Consider the following 19,758-nt stretch of genomic DNA (forward strand, 5'->3'; position numbering starts at 1 on the left):
CCAAGTTGGCTCCATGCTCACCACGGGCCAATGTGTGGCTCAACCTCATGAACTGAGCCAATATCAAGAGTTGGACCCTTAACTGACTGAGCCACCCAGGCATCCCTTGTCTATCATTTATCTTAACATGATTTAAAACTTTGAAGAATTCAAAAAATAAGTGAAGTTAAAAACACATGCTTGAGCCTGCATGCATACTTACTTGCCACAGTTCCTACATTTCCTAGTTCTGGGAAAGCCATGATTTAGTCAGTCTACTGGGAGACCATAATTCATGAAGTAAATTGTGTAAAATAGAGGAAGAAGAAGATAATTGGTAGCAACTGTAGACAGAAAGGAGGTAATGCATTATGAAGCTAGTAAGTGAGTAAACTCCTTATATCCAAGGAATAACCTTTATGGCTTTAACTAGGTTTCCTCATGTTCCTTTCACTTGGCCATGGCAAGAGAAACCATACTATAACTTCTTTTCACTTGACACTAGGAGGGGTGAATCTCAGTACCATTAACTGAAAGTTTGGATGTGAGAAGTCAACTTTCACTTGTAGCACTAAGAAAATATTTTATATTTTGTGCACTGGTTGTGTGTGTGTGTTTAGAATGAATCAAAAAGATCAAACCCTCTGACTAGGGGAGAAAAATTACCTGACTCTAAGTCTGATGCCTCATGGTATTCACTGTATTTGTACAGATTTTAATGTCCTTTCTTCTGCTAAAGACTGAAAGATTTCTTCTATTTTTTTTTACTTTAAAAGGTGTTTTATTGTAGGCCCAAAAAGATGATAAAAGATGGCAGGACAAACAAAACTTTAAATTCCATCCATTAGAGTAAACTCTTTAAGAAAATAAAAATATCTATCCATTTGAGTAAATAGTATAAGCAACACGCAAGTGTTACTCCTTTGAGACACCTATGGTGATGCAATTTTCTAGTCATCCAGCAATTTATTTTATGGACTCTTGTAGCATTCAGCACATATAAGAAAAATCAACCAGTCCCTCATCTACATGTTGTGAAAATGAGTCACTTGTGTCAGTAAAACATCTGTGTTGCAAAATTAGCCTTCTGAATGTTATAATGTTTCTCCATACCATGTACCAGGAATGTTTTGTTGCTAGTTTTCAACAGGTTGTATTGTTTCCTGAGCAACATATCATTTTTAAATTCCAATTATCCACTAGGCCATTTGTTAGGTTCAATATAATTCATGTATTCATAAAATAAGGGATAATTTAGAATTTAAATTTTGTTTCTGTCTTGCTTTTTTTTACTATTTGTTTTTCTTCCATTATTTCTTCCTCTTCTTATCTCTGTTTTCTCTCCAGATATTCTTATTTTTTATACTTCTGCAGAGTTCTCATATCCAGTATCTGGGACAGAGTCTGGAACATCATAGATCCTTAATAAGTCTGTTCTTAATTAATTAGAATAATAAGCATATTCAATTAGGTAAATCATTCCTTTTTTTAGTCTGGTAGATTCAGACCATGTCATCATGTATGACCTGTGGCAGTTGTTATTTGTTACCATTTTTCTGTGTAGTGGATTTTATTTTTTTTTTAATTTTTTAAACTTTTTATTTAAATTCTAGTTTGTTAAGATATAGTGGAATATTGGTTTCAGGAGTAGAATTTAGTGACTCATCATTTACATATAACACCCCAGTGCTCATCACAAGTGCCTTCCTTAACACCCATCATTCAGTTAACCCATCCCCTGCCCACCTACTCTCCATTAATCCTTTCTATAGTTAAGAGTCTCTCATGACTTGCCTCTCTCTCTCTCTCTAATCCTCTTATCATCATTCTCCAAAAAAACTGAAGCTGTTGTTGGTCTAACCTCTGAATAAGTGAGAGGTTTCCATTTTGGACAAGTACAAAAGCTGGAGATAAATCATCAACAATTGGGAATCAGACACACTACATGCAAATAAATCATCTTTATCTGATGTAGTTATATTGTTTTATTATCTTTTTCCACTCTTGTTGACTACTATTGATTATCGCTTCTTTTCTTTTACTCAGATTTATATTTGCCCTGTACTTGCCCTTTGGTTCTTCCCTTCGCTATTTTCCTTGAGCATAGCAATCCTTAGTGCAGCCTAACTAGATGAGAGTTCCCTGTATCAGAACTTCCAAAGGCGGGAGTTCAGATGTATTTCACTCTAGTTAAAAAGGGAGAGAGAAGACTGGTGATATCATTTTTAAAAAGACTAATTAAAAATAACTGATTTAGGGGTGCTGGGTTGGCTCAGTCAGTTGAGAGTCTGACTTTTGATTTCTGCTCAGCTCATGATCCCAGGGTCATGAGATCCGGACCCATGTTGGGCTTTGTGTGAAGCATGGATTAAGATTCTCTCTTTCCCTCTGCCTCACCCCCCACCCCTGACTTGTGCTCTATCTCTACAAAAAAATAAAAATAACTGAAATTAAAAATACATCAAATTGTTGAATCTTTTCTTAAAATTCATACATGATCATTTCATATAAAGCTCATAAAGAAAAGAGCACAATTAAAAATTACCAATAATTATCAGGAAAAGGGAAATCATGAAATAGTTTCATGTAGAGGCAAAAAATAAATTTTAAATGCAAACTGGTGATGAAGTGAAATACAGTTTTCTTCTGAAAAAAATAGCAAGAAATGAGAGATAAAACAATTTGTAAGAATAAATAAAGGAAGCTACTTGAAAGATCATATATTTGAATAATGTGTGGGTTGACATTGTCAAAAGACATGAGTATAAAAGAGAAATTAGAGAGTGACTTCCAGAATAGCCAGCATAGGGGACTTTGCAGACTCCCTCTCCACCCAAAGAATCAGGATTGTTGAACATTATTTAAAAGCACACAGATTTATGTGCTAATTGTGCTAAAATATAAAAATTGTCCTAATTAAAAACAATTATGCAAGGAAATCTATTAAATATTAGTGGGAATCCACCTCTAACTCAGCACAAGGGAAGCTTGCCTCCTAGTGAATGTCTCCAAGAAGACGGGACTCCTCTTCCTCACCAGCGCCCTGTCAAGGACTTCAATATTTTCCCTGTCGAGTCAGGTGGCCTCACTCCCGTTTTCCTCTTGTTCCTGCTCTTAGATGCAGAGGCCCAATTCCATCTGAGTGTGGCTGACAGACTGGGACCTGTTGCCCTAACCAGTCCAGACTCACAGGCCAAGAATACAAAGATCTTCAGGGCTCTCATCCTAGTTCAGACATTTCAAGCCAGAGAAGCGAGTCATGAAAACCAGTCTATAGTCACTCCCCCAGCACCCTGATCATCAAGAGTGAGTGTCATTTCAAAAGAAGTAAAATATTATGTCAAAGTGAGTAGGGGCACATTTCACCCTTACTCATGTATATCCTCTTAAATTCATTGTATTATCTTAAAAGAAGCAAACAGACATAATTAAAAGGCACTGCCATTAAACAAAAGTATTATTTAAAGTTTTCAGGGAAAAGTAAGAAAAAACAAAACAAAAGCGAGAGAGAGAGTTGCACAAAGAGAGAACTCCAGAGGTCTCTTATCCAGTATTCAGCAAAGTAAGTACTGATCGGTGTATCTGTGGAAGGAAACTGAGACTTGGATAAAAACCATCTAAATGGATCAGGTGAAATAGTGCATGACACTCACACAGGGCTGGGAACAGTGCCTGTTTTAACCAACCTGACTGAAAACCTTGTAACTGGTACATTGGGCACTCAGAAGGATTTTACCTTAGTAACAGTAAAGCAATAATTCCTAGAATAAACACCTCTCTGCTCTTGCCTAAGAAAATTTTTAAAAACTCTGGAAGGATTAAACTCTAAGTAACTTAACCAGAAGGAAGCTTAATAAGACTTATGCAAGTATGAGAAGATTCAGCACCAAAAAGTAAAATTCACAATGTCTGGAATCCAATCAAAGACTACCTTCAAAGAAGCTGAAAAATGTTATCTATAATGAGATCAATCAATTTATCTAAACGGACCTAGAAATAATACAGTTCAGAGAAATAAAAGGTAAGGGCATTGAAAATACAAAATAACTCAAAATACATTCAAAACCTACACATATGAAATGTATGAAAGTAATCCTTTGTGATCTTGGGTACGAAAACCTATCATGCACATAACACCAAAGCATGATTCATAAAAGTAAAAATAAATAATGATAAAATGGAAAAGTTGGACTTCATAAAGTAGTACAGACCCTTTGGAAAACAGTTTGGAAATGTCTTGAAAAATTGAACATATGTCTGCCATATGAATTAGTCATTCTGCTCCTAGTCATTCACCCAAGAGAAATGAAAGCATATGTACACAGAAAGACTTATACCCAAGCGCTCATGACTGCTTTAATACAATAGCCCCAAACTATAAACAGCCCAAAGGTCTATCACTAGGTAAATAAATAAATTATGGTATAGATTCATACAACAGAATACTTATCAGCTATATATATATGCAACAACATGGATGTATCTCAAATAATTTATGCTAAGAAAAATCAGAGGGAAAAGACTATTAAATGAGTCTGCTTAAAATTCTAGAAAATGTAAACTAATCTATAATGACATAAATCAGAATAGTGGTTCTGATTTGAGCATGAGATGGGGAATGGGGAGGAAAAGATTATTAGGAAGTATGAACAAACTTTTGTAGATGACGAGCATGTTCATTAACTTGACTGTGGTAAGGTTGCATTACTCTGTACGTGTGTGAAAATATACTAAAATGTCCACTTCAAATATCTGTATATTGTTTTCTATTATATCTCAATAAAGCTGTTTTTAAAAAATAAAAATATTAAAAAGGAAAGTTTCTCAATGTTTTTTATGATTTTTTTAATCAACCATCCATACTTATATGAAATAATTGTTCTATCTCTTTCCATAAGATGTCTTTTTTTAAAAAAATATTTTTATTTCTAGGAGACAGAGAGAGAGACAGCGTGAGCAGGGGAGGGTCAGAGAGAGAGAGGGAGACACAGACTCCGAAATAGGCTCCAGGCTCTGAGCTGGCAGTCAGCACAGGGCCCGACGAGGGGCTCGAAGCCACGAACCGCGAGATCATGACCTAAGCGAAAGTCGGACGCTCAACCGACTAAGCCACCCAGGCGCCCCAAGATGTCTTTTTTTTTAAATAAATTTTTGTTAATGTTTATTTATTTTTGAGAGAGGGGAGGAGAGAGCACAGGTGGGGTAGTGGCAGAGAGAGAGGGAGACAGAGAATCCCAAGAAAGTTCCACGCTACCAGCACAGAGCAGCTGTGACATGGAGCTTGAGCCCACCAACCCTGAGATCATGACTTGAGCTGAAGTCAGAAGCCCAACCAAATGAGCCACTCAGGCTGCATCCCTTATGTATTTCATAGTGTAGCCTGCAGCATCTTAAGGAAATATCTTAACAGCATTTAGAAATCTCCAAATTTTGCATGTTCTCTTCACACACACACACACACACACACCCCGCATACAGGTATTATTAATGCTATTTTCTTTCAACATTTAATACATGTCCAGCATGATCCATATTTAGGTGGCCAAGACATTTCCAAACCGGTAAGTATAAACACAAGAATAAGAAAAAAACATTCATTTATGGTGAACAAGTTTAAATATTAATACTTTCAGTTAATCCTTATCATACATGATACAGGAACTTTAACCTCAGGGGACACAAATCTTTCCTTTTTATTTTCTTTTATGCTTAGCTTCAGAGAACTCACAACCCCTGTGTTACATGTTAATATTGTTCTCATTTAAATTAAAGTTTTATAAAATGAAGCATTAGGCTGAATCTAGTTTTGCACCACCAAGCAGAATATTTAAATTAAATATATAATCTACCATTTTTCAAAGTAGACTTCATAGAAATCAATGCAAAACAAAACAAAAAAAACCCATGAAACAAAAGCAAACATGTGGTCAAAGAATGCTGCTAAGATGTTGACTAAAGAAATTTTTGTACTAATTCTCAGAAATGTTTACATGCTAAAGTATATTTTGACTTCATTTTAGAGAATCTTCTTGTAAGAACAGACTTAGAATGTATATTAAGAATTTCTTTCTAAATTTAATAGATTGGAATCCCCTTCTTTTTTTCCCTTGAATCAAGTATTAATATTTGGCTTAGTAGTCTCTAATCCTATGCATTCTCAAAAAATAGTGAGCTAAGGATCACCAGAGGTACTTAATAAATATTAGGATTTCTAGGTCTGACATCGAGGAATTCTAATTTTAAAAGTGTGCATTAAGAAGAGGAATCATCATTTTTTAAAGGAATCAGCATTTTTTTAAACTAGCACCTCAGCTGATTCTAATCCAAATAAAGGCTGCTTTTTGAGAAACAGAGTTCAGAAATTCACTCTTATGCTTCCAAATGCTAAAAAGTTATTTACTAAGGATTCTTACAGTAAAATTATACCATATTTGCAACGAGCTTTTGCATTATTTTTGACTGAGATTATATTGAATGTCAAAAAACCTATTTACATGGAGAAACACAGCTAAAGCCATCTTAAGCTTGATGGTCAAACATTTGAAACACACAATGTATATAAGTAAATAACACTTGTTATTTACAAGCAATACTATTAGATACTGACAAGCTTCAATGGCTCACCACAAAGTCAGGCTTTGCTGGATATGCATGTCCTTCATAGCATAATTCTAAGAGGTGGGGCATGGGGGGGAGTACAGCACATATGAAGAGTGATGATTACTTAAAAAGGCTAGAACTAAAAATGTCCCTCATTGTGAAATGATGAACCTTTTTATGGTCAAAATCCCTTTCCTAGACATAAGTCACCCCAACTCCAAAAGCCTACTAAGCTTCACTTTTAGTTTCCATATAATTATTTCAACATCAATATTTTAAATAACATATTATCACATATGTATGAACAAATTTTTCCTAATGCCTTTTGTTTTAAAGTTTATTTATCTTGAGAGAGAGTACAGGAAGGGCAGAGAGAGAGAAGGAGAGAGACAGAGTCCCAAGCACGCTCTGTACTGTCAGCGTGGAGCCCAATTCAGGGTTTGGATTCACAAACCATGAGATCATGACCTGTGCTGAAGTCAGATGCTGAACTGACTGAGCCACCCAGCACCCCACATAATGCCTTTCTTATTTCCCTATGCTCATTACTCAAGTCACTCAAACACCCAAATTATATTGTCTTGACTTCTGTTGTCACTTCATCTGTCAGAGTCGTTCATCTGCGATTTGGCTTCTCTTTCAAATTTATTCCCCCTACCATTTTCTTAAAAATTCCATTTTATCCATTAGGTTAGTGCCTTATTAACTCATGCTTGAAATATCTCTTAAATACTCTTCCAGCCCTCAGATTTCTCCCCAAACTCAGGTGCTAGGTCTTAGAATACTTAAGCCCAGTCTTTGCCAGAGAAATTATTCTGCTTCTCTAGATCTGTTTTCTGTTGTTGCTGCAGAACAAATTACCATAAACTTAATGGATTAAGCAACACACATTCATTATCTCACAATGTCTATGGGTTAGGAGTCCAGAGAAGGCTTAGCCTGGCCCTCTTTTCAATGTCACCAGCTGAATTCAAGGTGTTGGCTGAGGCTGTGATTTCCCTCTGAGTTTTCGGGTTTTCTTCAATCTCATGGTTGTTGGTAAGTTTATTTCCTTGAGGCTGTATGCCTGAGGTTCCCATTTTTCACTAGCTGTCACTGAGAAACTGCTTTCGGCAACTAGAGGTCACCCACAGTCCTTTGCCACATGACCCCCATAGACAGTTCACACAAAAGTGGTTTACTTTGTTCCAGGCCAGGAGGAGAATGTTTCTCTGACACTGACTCTGACACTTTCTAAAAGACACTGGTCTTACCCTTGACAATCTCCTTCTGATGATCTCAAAAGGGACACACAATTATAGCTGCAAAAATCTCGTTTACCATATAAGGTAACATGATCACAGAAGTGATACCATATATACTATATTTACCAGTGCCTCCAACACTCAAGGGGAAGAGATTATACAAGGATGTGGGTCATTGACCGTTGTCATGGAATTTTGCCTCACACCCTAATGCAAAAGCTAGTTAGCTGGAAAAGCAAATCTTAAGATCCTATGATAGTTATGGCTCAAGCTGCAAACTAATAAGCTTATACATGGAATAAAAACTTATTAAACTTTATAAAAATTTATAAAGTTTATAATATATGAGTTCTCAAGGAGCTAGTACATTTAAAAAGGCAATGTTCATCTTTTTCCCCACACTAAATGGCAAATATTCAGATTTCCTTGCTACACAGATTAAAAGCTGCAATGAAACCACCTGTGGTTTTGAGTACAGAGCTATCCAAAGGCACCAAAGGGATTTCTGAGTTAGATTCATGATAGGAGAAGGTTAGATGAAAATTATGTTTCATTCTACGCTTTAAAGCTTATGCAAAAAAAAAAAAAAGTCTCAATCACTGCCTACAGAATAAATTCCAAACTCCTTAATAAGAAATACAAGATTTTCCAAGACTGGCCTTCCTGTTTACCTCTCATATCTGTATCACACAGAAAGTTTCATGGTTACTTCAAGCATGCTTTCTTTCCAAATAAATACATTGTTTCTTTCCTTGGAATTCTCTCCCACCTAATTACACCCACAACCTCTATGATGAATTTATTCTTTTTTTAAAAAAAATGTTTATTATTACTGAAACAGAGAGAAACACAGCAAAAGTGGGGGAGGGGCAGAGAGAGAGGGAGACACAGAATCCCAAACAGGCTCCCGGCTCTGAGTTCTCAGCACAGAGCCCAACCCGGGGTTCGAACACCACGAACCGTGAGATCATGACCTAAGCCGAAGTCGGACGCTCAATGGACTGAACCATCCAGGAGCCCCAAATTTATTCTATTTAACAGCTGTTTACTGAGTGCCTGTATTCATCAATGAATTGTTAAGTGTTTACCTCTCCCACAAAGTGGGGTTGATCTCTGCTTCTTTTTTGGCACAAAATCGAGAACCAGTTTACGTATCTATTACTATACCTGTTAAATCTTATATTTATATGTCCAGCATCCAAATGTGGATACCTTAAAGGAATTATTTTGTTTTATCTGTTTATATCTCTAGGACTAATTCAGGGATGCTACAACTCATTAATCACAGTTGGCTGAAGATAGTAGTAATAATAGTAGTAATAAGGAGAACATCTAAAATGCTTTCAGTTATTCCTCATATTATTGTGAAAACAATTTATGCATATTGGCTCAAAATCCTTGCAATAGCCCATTTAGGCAAACATTATAATCACATTATAATGTGAGAAAACTGAAGTTCAGAGACAGAGGCAAGACTTTTATATAAGTTACTGATGGTTCTCAAGTGTATGTTGTCTACACCAACCGTGTTCCCAAACAGGAGCAGCAGCATCATTCACACATGTAACACAGGGCTAACAATGTGTGTTCTCATGTTCCAACAGACACCTACTTCATCATAAAATCTGGCGTCAGGACCGTATCATCTGAGATTGAACAGGCCCTGTAGGTGAGTATACCAGCCAAAGTATGAGAAACAGTGCTCCATAATCAATATACAAATATCTTAGCCAAGAAAACATAATCAGCTATGACCTTCAAACAACTTTTAACCGGAAACGTGGAAATTATATTCATATGTTAGGTGGAAGAAAAGGAAAACAAACAGAAAAAAATGACTCATCCTGAACTCAGAAGTCATATCCATTATAGAGTCTGAAACTGAACACACTGTCAGTACACTGAACTTGCAAATGCTGAGTTAAACATAAGGAGAATAATCTTTTCTGTTGACTATAATATCTAGGACTTACATCAGCTACACATTCCTCTGTAGAGGGAAATATTCTCCATAACTTGTTTATCATCCCCAAAGATATCTTAAATATCTCCAGGTCAAAGTTCTTATTTTCTTCATTTGGATCTTCACTCATGCATTACAGAAATCTGAGTTATCAGGAAGCATTTTAACAATTTCTTATTCAATTCAATTTAATTTAATTTAATTTGATTAGCTTATATTTTTCTATTGCTTTACACTAGGGGATTGTCTTTTTAAAAAATGTCAAGTGATATTACAGTAAAAATTGTTAAATGGTAATAGGAAGTCAGATTTGGATCTCTGAAAAGCCAGGAGTACAAGTTAAGGATGGAAAGTTCCTTTCAGTGAGGAGTGTTTGCTGAGGGATTTTAGAGTGAACATTCACTGAACATTTCTAAGGACAGCAAGAGTAATGAACGCATTCAGTATAGAGTACTGCACACAGCATATTTGCATATATACGTATAAAAATAGTTTAATGCATTCAGGAAGTCCACCATATAATTGTGAAGACAAACTATATCAACATTGAAAAGAAGAATTATAAAAAATAAAAAGCTATAGAGATGAATGCAAGTTTAGGGATAAGGAGTGCTCTATGATGGCCATGCATTGGAGAACACAGAGATAAAAGAGGCCTTACTACTTCTGAATTAAGCACAGAAGCATATACTGATTCTGTAAATGGTTTTTGTCTTGATTTTTTTTCTAGTCTTGACTTAGGTGACTTTCTTTTCTTTTTGACCTAGATGATTTTCAAGTCTGATGTTTATAAGGTCAAACTTTTATCTTTTCATGTTTTTCCATATAAACAAAAGTCTCCTCCTTACCGAGGATATAATGAAATCTGTTTGGCATTCAGAATACAAGCCAAATTTGTCAAAAAATAAGGTATTTTCTAAAATTTGAGTACAATGTAGAATTCCCTTCAGGCTACAATGTTAAAAATAGTCAATCAATATTAATGAAGTAGTAGTATGTTAGTCTCTGACCTTCCTGAGAATATGAGACAAACCCTTGAAACAAACAAAATGCTAAGAAATTGAGAGGAACTAATAAACTATGTCAGAATTCATGTAGGGAATAAAGCAATTGAAGGAGAGTCCTTAAGAAGAACTGACTGGATCTTTCTTCTAGGACAAGGAAGTCAGATTTAAAATTTGTTCTACAGATTATGCTTTTTGATCAGAAGTGCTTAAACAGAACACTGACTGGATGAGTTCCTTTCATATTATGGTAACACTGAAAGCAGTGTAGATGGTTCATTTATCAAAGATCTAACCAAGTCCAGACATAACAAACATATACTAAAGGTAGAATTAGAATAAGAGTTACTGAGCCTTGGCAGAATATATGATCAGGTTTTATACTAACCTGAAAGTTTATCTTAGTATAGCAACATGCTTAACTTGTTTCTTGTGGACTTGTATTTCTGTAAAATTTTTTTGAGAAAACGTATTTAATAGAAGTTCTGAAACAAAAGCAGTGATTAGGGATAAATTAAAGATAAGTCCTTGTTTGGAGAGAAATATACAGAGAGTAATTAAAATGTAAAAGGGGATAATTAAATAGATCATAAACCTTTTATTTCTTAGTAATAGAAGTGATGGTTTATTATATANTATGTATAATAATTCTCTCTATATAATAAAATATTATACTGTATTATCATATCTTCTGGGCCAGCATGCCCATAGGAAACATTTTTAGAAATCATCATAAACAATTCTTGGATTTTAATGTGCATGTGACATCAGGTCCAAGATACCTATATTGTGTGTGTGTGTGTTGGGGGGAAGGCAAACAACAAACAAATAAACATCATTACTTACCTCACTAGACATCTCCTTTATAAACTTATTTCCTATCTAAAGGTTGTGTGTGTGTGTTTGTATGTCTAAATTTAGTTGTATGAAAAGCAGAGCTATACTTAATAATATTTAAATTACTGTGCATTTTTACTGAGATGAGTACATTTTTTTGCCCCCTGTGGGAACTGCCAGTAATCAGTTATTGATGTTTAGCTAATTCTGTCCTCAGAACTTTGTAATTCCAGAAATCAATGAATTGAAAACATAATTCATGGAATTTCTGTCTGTAATCTAAATACTATAGAGGAGTTTGGAAATAATAGTATCTAACATGTACTTAGTGCTCACTATTGCCAAGCATGAATCTTTATGTTTTTTATGCATAACTCCTTAATTTCTCCAACTTTTCCATGAGGTATATATTATTGTTAGACTTCTTATACATAAGAGGAAAACGGGACACACAGAGATTATAATGATATACCTTCCAGAATTACCTAATTTAAGAAATGGATAAACCTGGTGTAAATTATGCTTAATCAGAGAATGACTATGATTTGAAAAACAAAATGTCAAATGTCCTGCATCTAACACTTCATACTAGTTTCAACACAGTAAATGTGACTTGGGGAACTTTTCCTGTTACCTTTAATCTCTTTGTCATTTTTGAACCATCTTATATCAGCTGCAGGTTTACTACCAGATGTTTTACAAGTCAGCTGCATCAAGTCTCCCTCCATAACCGGTGATGAAAATCCACTAATTTGAGGCTTCTCAGGAACACCTGTAATGTAAGCAAATAGAGTAAACATCAATCTCCAGGGCTGATTCATTCTTATAACTATTTCACAAAGCTAAAATGGGTTGTTAATGGACAATAACTTCAAGAGAAAACAATAAAGTGTTATATAATAAAATAAGCTGCTTAAAATATTTTTCTAATATTAGAGAGATAAAAATTGTGTATATATCTACACACACACACAACCTATATATACATATATATATATGTAGTTCCCCCTACCATCTGAGGGAGATATGTTGCAAGACCCTCAGTGGACCCGAAACTGTACTGAACACTATATAAACTGTTTTTCTCCTATCCATACATACCTACAACAAAATTTAATTTATAAACTAGGCATAGTAAAAGACTAACAACAATAACTAATAATGAATTGGATTATAATAATATGCCATAAGAGAAATTATATGAATGCAGTCTCCTACTGTACTCACCCTTCTTGTGAGGCTGTGAGAAGATAAAATGCCTATGTGAAAAGAGGAAGTGAGGTAAATGTCGTAAGCATTGTGATGTAACGTTAGGCTACTATTGGCCCAAGGAAAAGTCAGAAGGAGGATCATCTGCTTCCAGACCAGGGTCAATCATGGGTAACTTAAGCTGTGGAAGATGAAATCTGGGATGGTGGGGGGAGGGGGGAGACTACCGTGTGTGCGTGCGTGCGTGTGTCTGTTTGTATGTGTGTGTTATCCAGAAAGCACTTAAAATGCATTTAGTTCAAAGTAGCTTTTAAAGTTTTACTTGCAAAAAATACTGTGTAAATCTCAAAAGCAGCCATTCAGTATATCTTAAGACTGATCAGTATAAGGATTTAAGAAGGTAAATTGTTTGCGATGGGAGAAAAAATCCACAAAGCACATTTCCTTATTCTTTAGCAAATTGTGATTTAACTAAAAGAGCACTTTGCATTCCTGATTTCATAATTCTCATAGCTTAAAAAGATATTATTATCATCTATGCACATTGTTCAAAAATGCATTTTAGAATAAGAGATTTATCAATAACTGCAACAATACTTTTCTGATTTTTAAACAGAGGGTTTTGATGTCATTTGTATTAGAAATGCAGTGGTGGTTTTATGAGGCATGATGCATATTATTTTTGATGCTAATCACCACTGCCTTCTCTGGTCCAAGTCATCCAGTGACTAAGTAGATAACTAATATGCAGAGATAGTACATGGATTATTTAAATAATTGAACATTTCATATTTCTTGCATAATCTCTTGTTGTGATAAAGGTTTATTAAAATTTCTTTTAAAATCATTCAATAATAAACACAGACTGAAATATCTTTATTGTACTGTGTAATTCAATTTGAAAAGAATAAAATGTAAGAATGTTGGAAAGCACCAATAAGAGAAATATAAATTAAAACAAAAACAGGAACACCAATGATAAATGGTTAACATGTTGTGATTAGTTGGATTTTTTTTCCTATTCACATTCATATGCTTTCTTTTAATATTTGCCATACCATCATTAATAAACTGAATCAACCCATTGTCTATTGCTGGAGTCTCAAGGTGGCTCTCGACAGAAGAACACATTAACCTTAGGCGGTCGTTATCTTGAAATACTCCATTTTAGTGGATATATTTTGTCTCTGGTGGCAAACTGATGAAGATTTTTAAAAATAGTCCCAGTGGGACTTGCAAAGTAACATATTTCATGTTGCTTGTACAAAACCAATTCACTAGCTGGATTAACTTTAATATTCCTCCCTAGGAGAACAACATGCATTAGTTCTTTTATATGCAATGTTATGCCTTTATCTATAAAAAAGGAAGGCAAGCTAGGGGCAAAAAAAAAAAAAAATCAATCTTTAAACTCCTCTAACTTGTTCAGTACGCAGGTGTGTTTCAATGAACTGCAACAATTTCAGCTGATTGGGCCGTGACGTCTGCGGAATCACAGAGAGCTCTTAGCTGCAACTTTATTTCCTCTGAATCTCTATGAATGTAATGCTTTTTTGTGTCACTTTAACCTTTGGGGAAAAGGCCCAGTATTTAGAAAATAAAACCAGAGAGAAGCTACAAGTTACATGTTGACTGACATTATGTTCTTCACTTAAGAATCTAGAAAAAATAAAAGATAAGATGCAAAAAGTCAGAGTCATTTAAATGCTAATATAAACAAAGTCATATTTGAAAGCTATAAAGATTAGAGAAGGCCCTTCTCAGATGATTTATACAATAAAATGGAAGACCGCTCTATAGACACACTGAATTCACTATGATCATTATTCCATTATTTTATAAAGGATCGCCAGATATACAATATCTAGATGATTTAACACAAAGGAATTTAGTTGATAATCAAGAAACCTGGTATCTATTGCTCATTAAGAAACAAAATGGGTGCTCTCGGGAAGTCATACAAACTGTTACACTTTATTTCTAAATTGGAACAGTGATTAAGTGACTTTTTAAATACCTCTTGTTAAAATGTAGCAGAAAAGGGACTAAACTATATCTATTAATATGATCCTCAGAATATACATTTGTTATTGAATCATGTTGCTGTAGCTTGTGATCACATAGTGTCAGTTCCTTGTACTTACCCAAAACAGTGAGATAGGCCTTGGAAGTTTTGACAGGCATTGTAAATAAAGAACAGGTGTACTGCCCTTCATCGGAGAGAGACACATCACTGACGCTGATACTCAATTCATGCCAGGAAGCTCGAACCAGCTCAATCCTGTTGTCCCTTAAAGCTAGAAAACGAAAACATTGAAAATGCAAATAATATTAGAAAAAAAAATCAGTACTGTTAGAGTAAATATTTTTAGCACAACACAATAAATATTGTCTTTGGCCATAAATCTCATCTAAGTCTTATTTCCTGATACAGTTTATAGGAAGGTTTAAATATATGGAAATATTTTATCAGATTTTTAAAAAAAATCAAAGTAGAATTAGGTGTTCCATAATGTTCTCAGAAATAACTTTTTAATTAAATGATTGCATCTAGTACAATACTTCAGATGAGGTAGATGTTGGTGGTGATAACAATGGCTTTCCTCCACAGGCTTTCATGGAATTCTAGTATCTAGAAAAACCATAAACAGGTTTCACTTATATGCACCGATAAATTTGGGAAAACTGTGATAGCTGCATTCCTTCTAAGAGACTAACAACTCACATTAGCATATTGAAAGCATTTTCTCTACAGTAGAGAAACATGTTGAACTTCCTTTAAACCGGAGCTAACTTTCAGCTGAAAAGCACCTGTAAGGTGTTGAATATTTAAAGTTGCCTTGATTGGTCGGTACCTCTACTGTACCATCTGTTAAATACTTTTAGCATATTCTTTGGTTCACATCACCTTTTCTGTCACAGAATTTCATTTTGGGAAAAATATTAAAAAGTTTGAATATTATTATATTTCCTACTAAGTACCGCTATAAAGTTCAGAAGTAAGCAAGAGGCCACTAAAGGAGGACTCTGAAAGATAGAAAGAGGAAAGAGCACAGGTTAAGGACACTGGGACCTGAAGAACAACACAGCCTTTTCCCAACCAATAACAAAAACCAGCTGAAGCTTAGTTTCTTCCACTGACAACCTAGCAACAGAATGTAGCCTAGGTAGACTATTTTTTTTTTTTTTATCACATATCAAATGCAAGCCCTGCCAGCATCTTTGGAAACGACTGGGCTATCTTCAAGGGGAATCAAGTGAGAATGTCACTAACTACAAATGGCCATGGAAAGCAATCTCTTTCCCCACTGGGCTAGAGACTCCCCTTCAGTGACCACAGATAGTGATCAACCGGGCAGTGATGGCAGAGAAATGATCCATCTCTGACAAGTACCCAGCCCTTAAAGTGATCTTCTTATGAGCTAGAGAACCACATACCCCCACTAGAGCCATCAAGCAGCCTGACCTGTGGAAGATCGTCTGCCTCTTTAAACGGTTACAGTGGGGGCCAGGTTGACACCTAGTACAACTATATACTTCAAGCTGACCAAATAGCACACTTTGGCTCTGAAAAGTCAATTGTTGGTTCAACCATGACTTGAAAATATAAGCCAGGACCTGTATGTTAAACCTAAACAGGGTGACTGCCTCCTAGAATAAAGATTAAAATAGAATCCAGAGTCTCCTAATATACTAGCTGTAATGTCCAGGATATAATAAAAACATCACTGGTGACACCAAATACCAGGAAAATCATAACTTGAGGTGGAAAAATAATCAATAGAGACCACCAACACTGAGTTAAAACAAATGTAATTATCTGACAAATAATTTAAAGAAGCCATCATAAAAATACATCAGCAATCAATTAGTAGTTATCTTGAAACAAAAAATAGAAAATCTCAGCAAAGTAATGATAAAAAAATCAGATGAAAAATATAGAGGACAAAACATATAATAATGAAAAATACTAAATTGGCTTAACAGTACAGTAGAGATGACAGATGATGGTATTAGTAAACTTATAGATAGGGCACTATAATAACTCAATGTGAATAAGAGAAAGAGAATAGATTGGAAAAAAAAAAAGCAGAGAGCCTCAGAGAACTGTGGGACAATAACCAAATATTCAATATAGGCACTATACAAGTTTCAAATAAGTGAAAGATATTAGGGTTGAAAGAGATTGAAGAAATAATGGTCCCAAACTGCAAATCTGCCAAAAGATATAATTGTAATGTACAGAATCAATCTAATCTCAAATGTGATAAACCCAAAGAAGTTTATATCAAGATTCATCAAAATTAAACTGGAAGACCAAAAAAAAAGTCTTTAAAGCAGCCAGAGAGAAAGACATATACTCTATAAGAGAACATCAATTTAAATGACAATAGATTTCTCATTTGAAATTATGGAGGCCAGAGGAAGTGGGACATTATTTAAGTGCTGAAAGAAAAGAATTACCAACAGTGATTTCTTAACCAGGGAAACGAAACTTCAGGAATCAAAAGGGAATACATATATTCTTAGAAGAAGGAAAACTAAGAACATGTTTCTCTAGCAGATCTGTCTTGAAAAGTTGATTTCTTTAGGGAAAAAACAAACGTATGTTGGAGCATCAGGAAGGAAGAAAGAACAATGGAAAGAACACAAACATGGGTAAATACAATATAAATCAGCCTTCTCCTGAATCGTCTCCATTATATGATGTTTGAAACAAAAATTACATCAATTGATTTAATGTTGAGGAAACATAGAAGGAATACTCAAGACAAGTAAAAAGTGGGCAGGACAAAGGGACCTAAAAGAAGTAAGGTTTCCATAGTTTACTCACAATGGTAAACCATTACTTGTAGATTGTGTATAAATCACATATGTGTATTTCAATCCCAGAGCAACTACTAAGAAAATATACAAAGTAATACACTCAAAAACCCTATAATTATAGATAAAATACATTTATATAGTGTCTTGAAATAATACAATTATAAAGATAGAAAAGAGATTAGAGTTTACAAAGGGTTAAGGACACTAAGTGGTAGAAGGGATGGGGAGGGACATGGATGTGATTATTAAAGGATAGCACAGAGCAATCCTTGTGGTATGGAAACTGTATTGTATTTTGGCTATAGTGATGAATACATGAAGCTACACATGAAATAAAATTTAATAGAACTAAATACACACACATGCGTGCACACACAAACACACACACACAAACACACACACACAGATGAGTACATGTAAAATTGAGGAAACCAAATAAGATTGGTCAACTATATCAATATCAGTTTCCTAGTCGTGGTATCTTTGCAAGACGTTATTTGGGTCAAAGGTTGATGAAATCTCTCCATTATTTCACACAACTGAGTATGAATCTACAATAAAAACTCAATTAAAAATTTTTGTGTACCTTTGAAGAAATAGAGTACTGGTCAGGATATCAAAGCTTAAAATTTATTATACACATTTGCCACAGAGCAGGAGGGGGATCCCAAGTGCCAAATATTCTTAAATTTCCTATACCTCCCCTATATATTTTGTGAAGGGAGCAGGCAATAATATACAATATTCAGGATAATTCTAAATTGTCATGGTTTTAAATATATTCATTAAAAAAATCCAGATACTCAAATGACACACATCTTAATGATTGTAGTCCCTCTGCTACCATTCTTTATTAATTCTAATTCTATAGAGACATATGGTTACAAATATTTTGAAACTAATCTTATTGAATATAAAACATAAGGCAAGTCTGATTATGTTTGTATTTGCGACTCTATTAAGATACAGTAGACATTTTAAAAAATGTCTATTTCATAGCCTATCTCCTACATGCACTATATATGTATATATATGTATATGCCTTGTTCAGTTTCCGGAGGAAACAGTGGGACACAGATTCGATATTTCTCCAATAGGACCTCAAGCTATATCAACCACTTTTCAAAGCTGTGATTTATTTAAGAAAAATATTTATTACGTATTTCTTGTTTCTTCAAAAAAGAGGTCACCAAAAGGAAAAATCCAAGATTTCTGCCATGATTTTATACGGGTAAAGCTTGTTACTTACCCCCTGTGTTCAATTTCATTTCTTCTAACACAGTTCCCACTGACAGAGAGACAGAGCTTACAATTTTCAGTGAATCTTAGCAAAATAAATTTAACTCTTTTTTGGTCAGACTATTTTGTGGAAACTGTATAACATCACCGAAGTCAAGCTCCATTATTCAATATATGTATACAAATATAAAACTTTAATATTTAGACCATTTGCATGGAGTAAGGCTAAAAGCAATGACTTGATATTTAAAAAGCCTGCTTTAGGCGCTTATTTCCACAGTCAGATTTCCTGTGGATAATAACTCCCGATTTATTTTCATCTTTGATTATGAGTTGAACTAAATGATTTCAGGTAAATCCCTTAAAGCTAATCTACAATGATATATTAAGATATTTTGAGTTTAGAATGCTTATGAGATCCTGAATATTTTAGTGTCTGAAGTGTCCCCATTGATTTAGTTTACCAAATCATATAATATTTTGAATTGTTACATGATTCCTACCAGTCTGACTGAAAACTAGGCTCTGCAGAATATCTGCATTTTAATGTAAACTCTCTCCCTGATTAACCATAGGAAACTAAACAAGTCACTCAGATTTGTGCCTCAGTCTGTGGAGTGTGGGGCAGAGATAATAATTGAGTAGAAAAATAAGGAATATGGTTTAGAGCATTGAAACATATAAATACATATTCAAAACCTGAAAACATAATTCCAAGACCCATGAAATTGACACAATTAGTAAAGGGACTATTTATTTTGTAAATTTCCTTGATAATTCACTTGCCCAGAGAGATTCTCATTGGACTGAGTATTTTAAACAAATTGTACATCTGTAGTATTTATCTTTTCAGGTT

General features: G+C 34.5%; 1 protein-coding gene across 2 annotated transcripts in view; it reads right to left on the reverse strand.

Annotated features, from left to right (window-relative positions):
* The window catches only part of CADM2 (cell adhesion molecule 2), a 325,806-nt gene that overhangs the window by 161,469 nt on the left and 144,579 nt on the right, over nt 1-19,758 (reverse strand). Inside the window, exons 3-4 of one of the 2 annotated variants that reach the window (XM_077774848.1) lie at nt 14,981-15,133; nt 12,262-12,399 (exon numbers count right to left, since the gene is read on the reverse strand). In XM_077774848.1, the coding sequence (XP_077630974.1) occupies nt 12,262-12,399; nt 14,981-15,133 (291 nt within the window). Of the gene's footprint in view, nt 1-12,261; nt 12,400-14,980; nt 15,134-19,758 lie in introns of those variants that run through there. The other variant, XM_077774850.1, reaches the window with a different exon arrangement.

The sequence above is a fragment of the Crocuta crocuta genome, unplaced genomic scaffold, assembly GCF_008692635.1.
Source record: "Crocuta crocuta isolate KB4526 unplaced genomic scaffold, BGI_CrCroc_1.0 scaffold6, whole genome shotgun sequence".
NCBI lineage: Eukaryota > Metazoa > Chordata > Mammalia > Carnivora > Hyaenidae > Crocuta > Crocuta crocuta.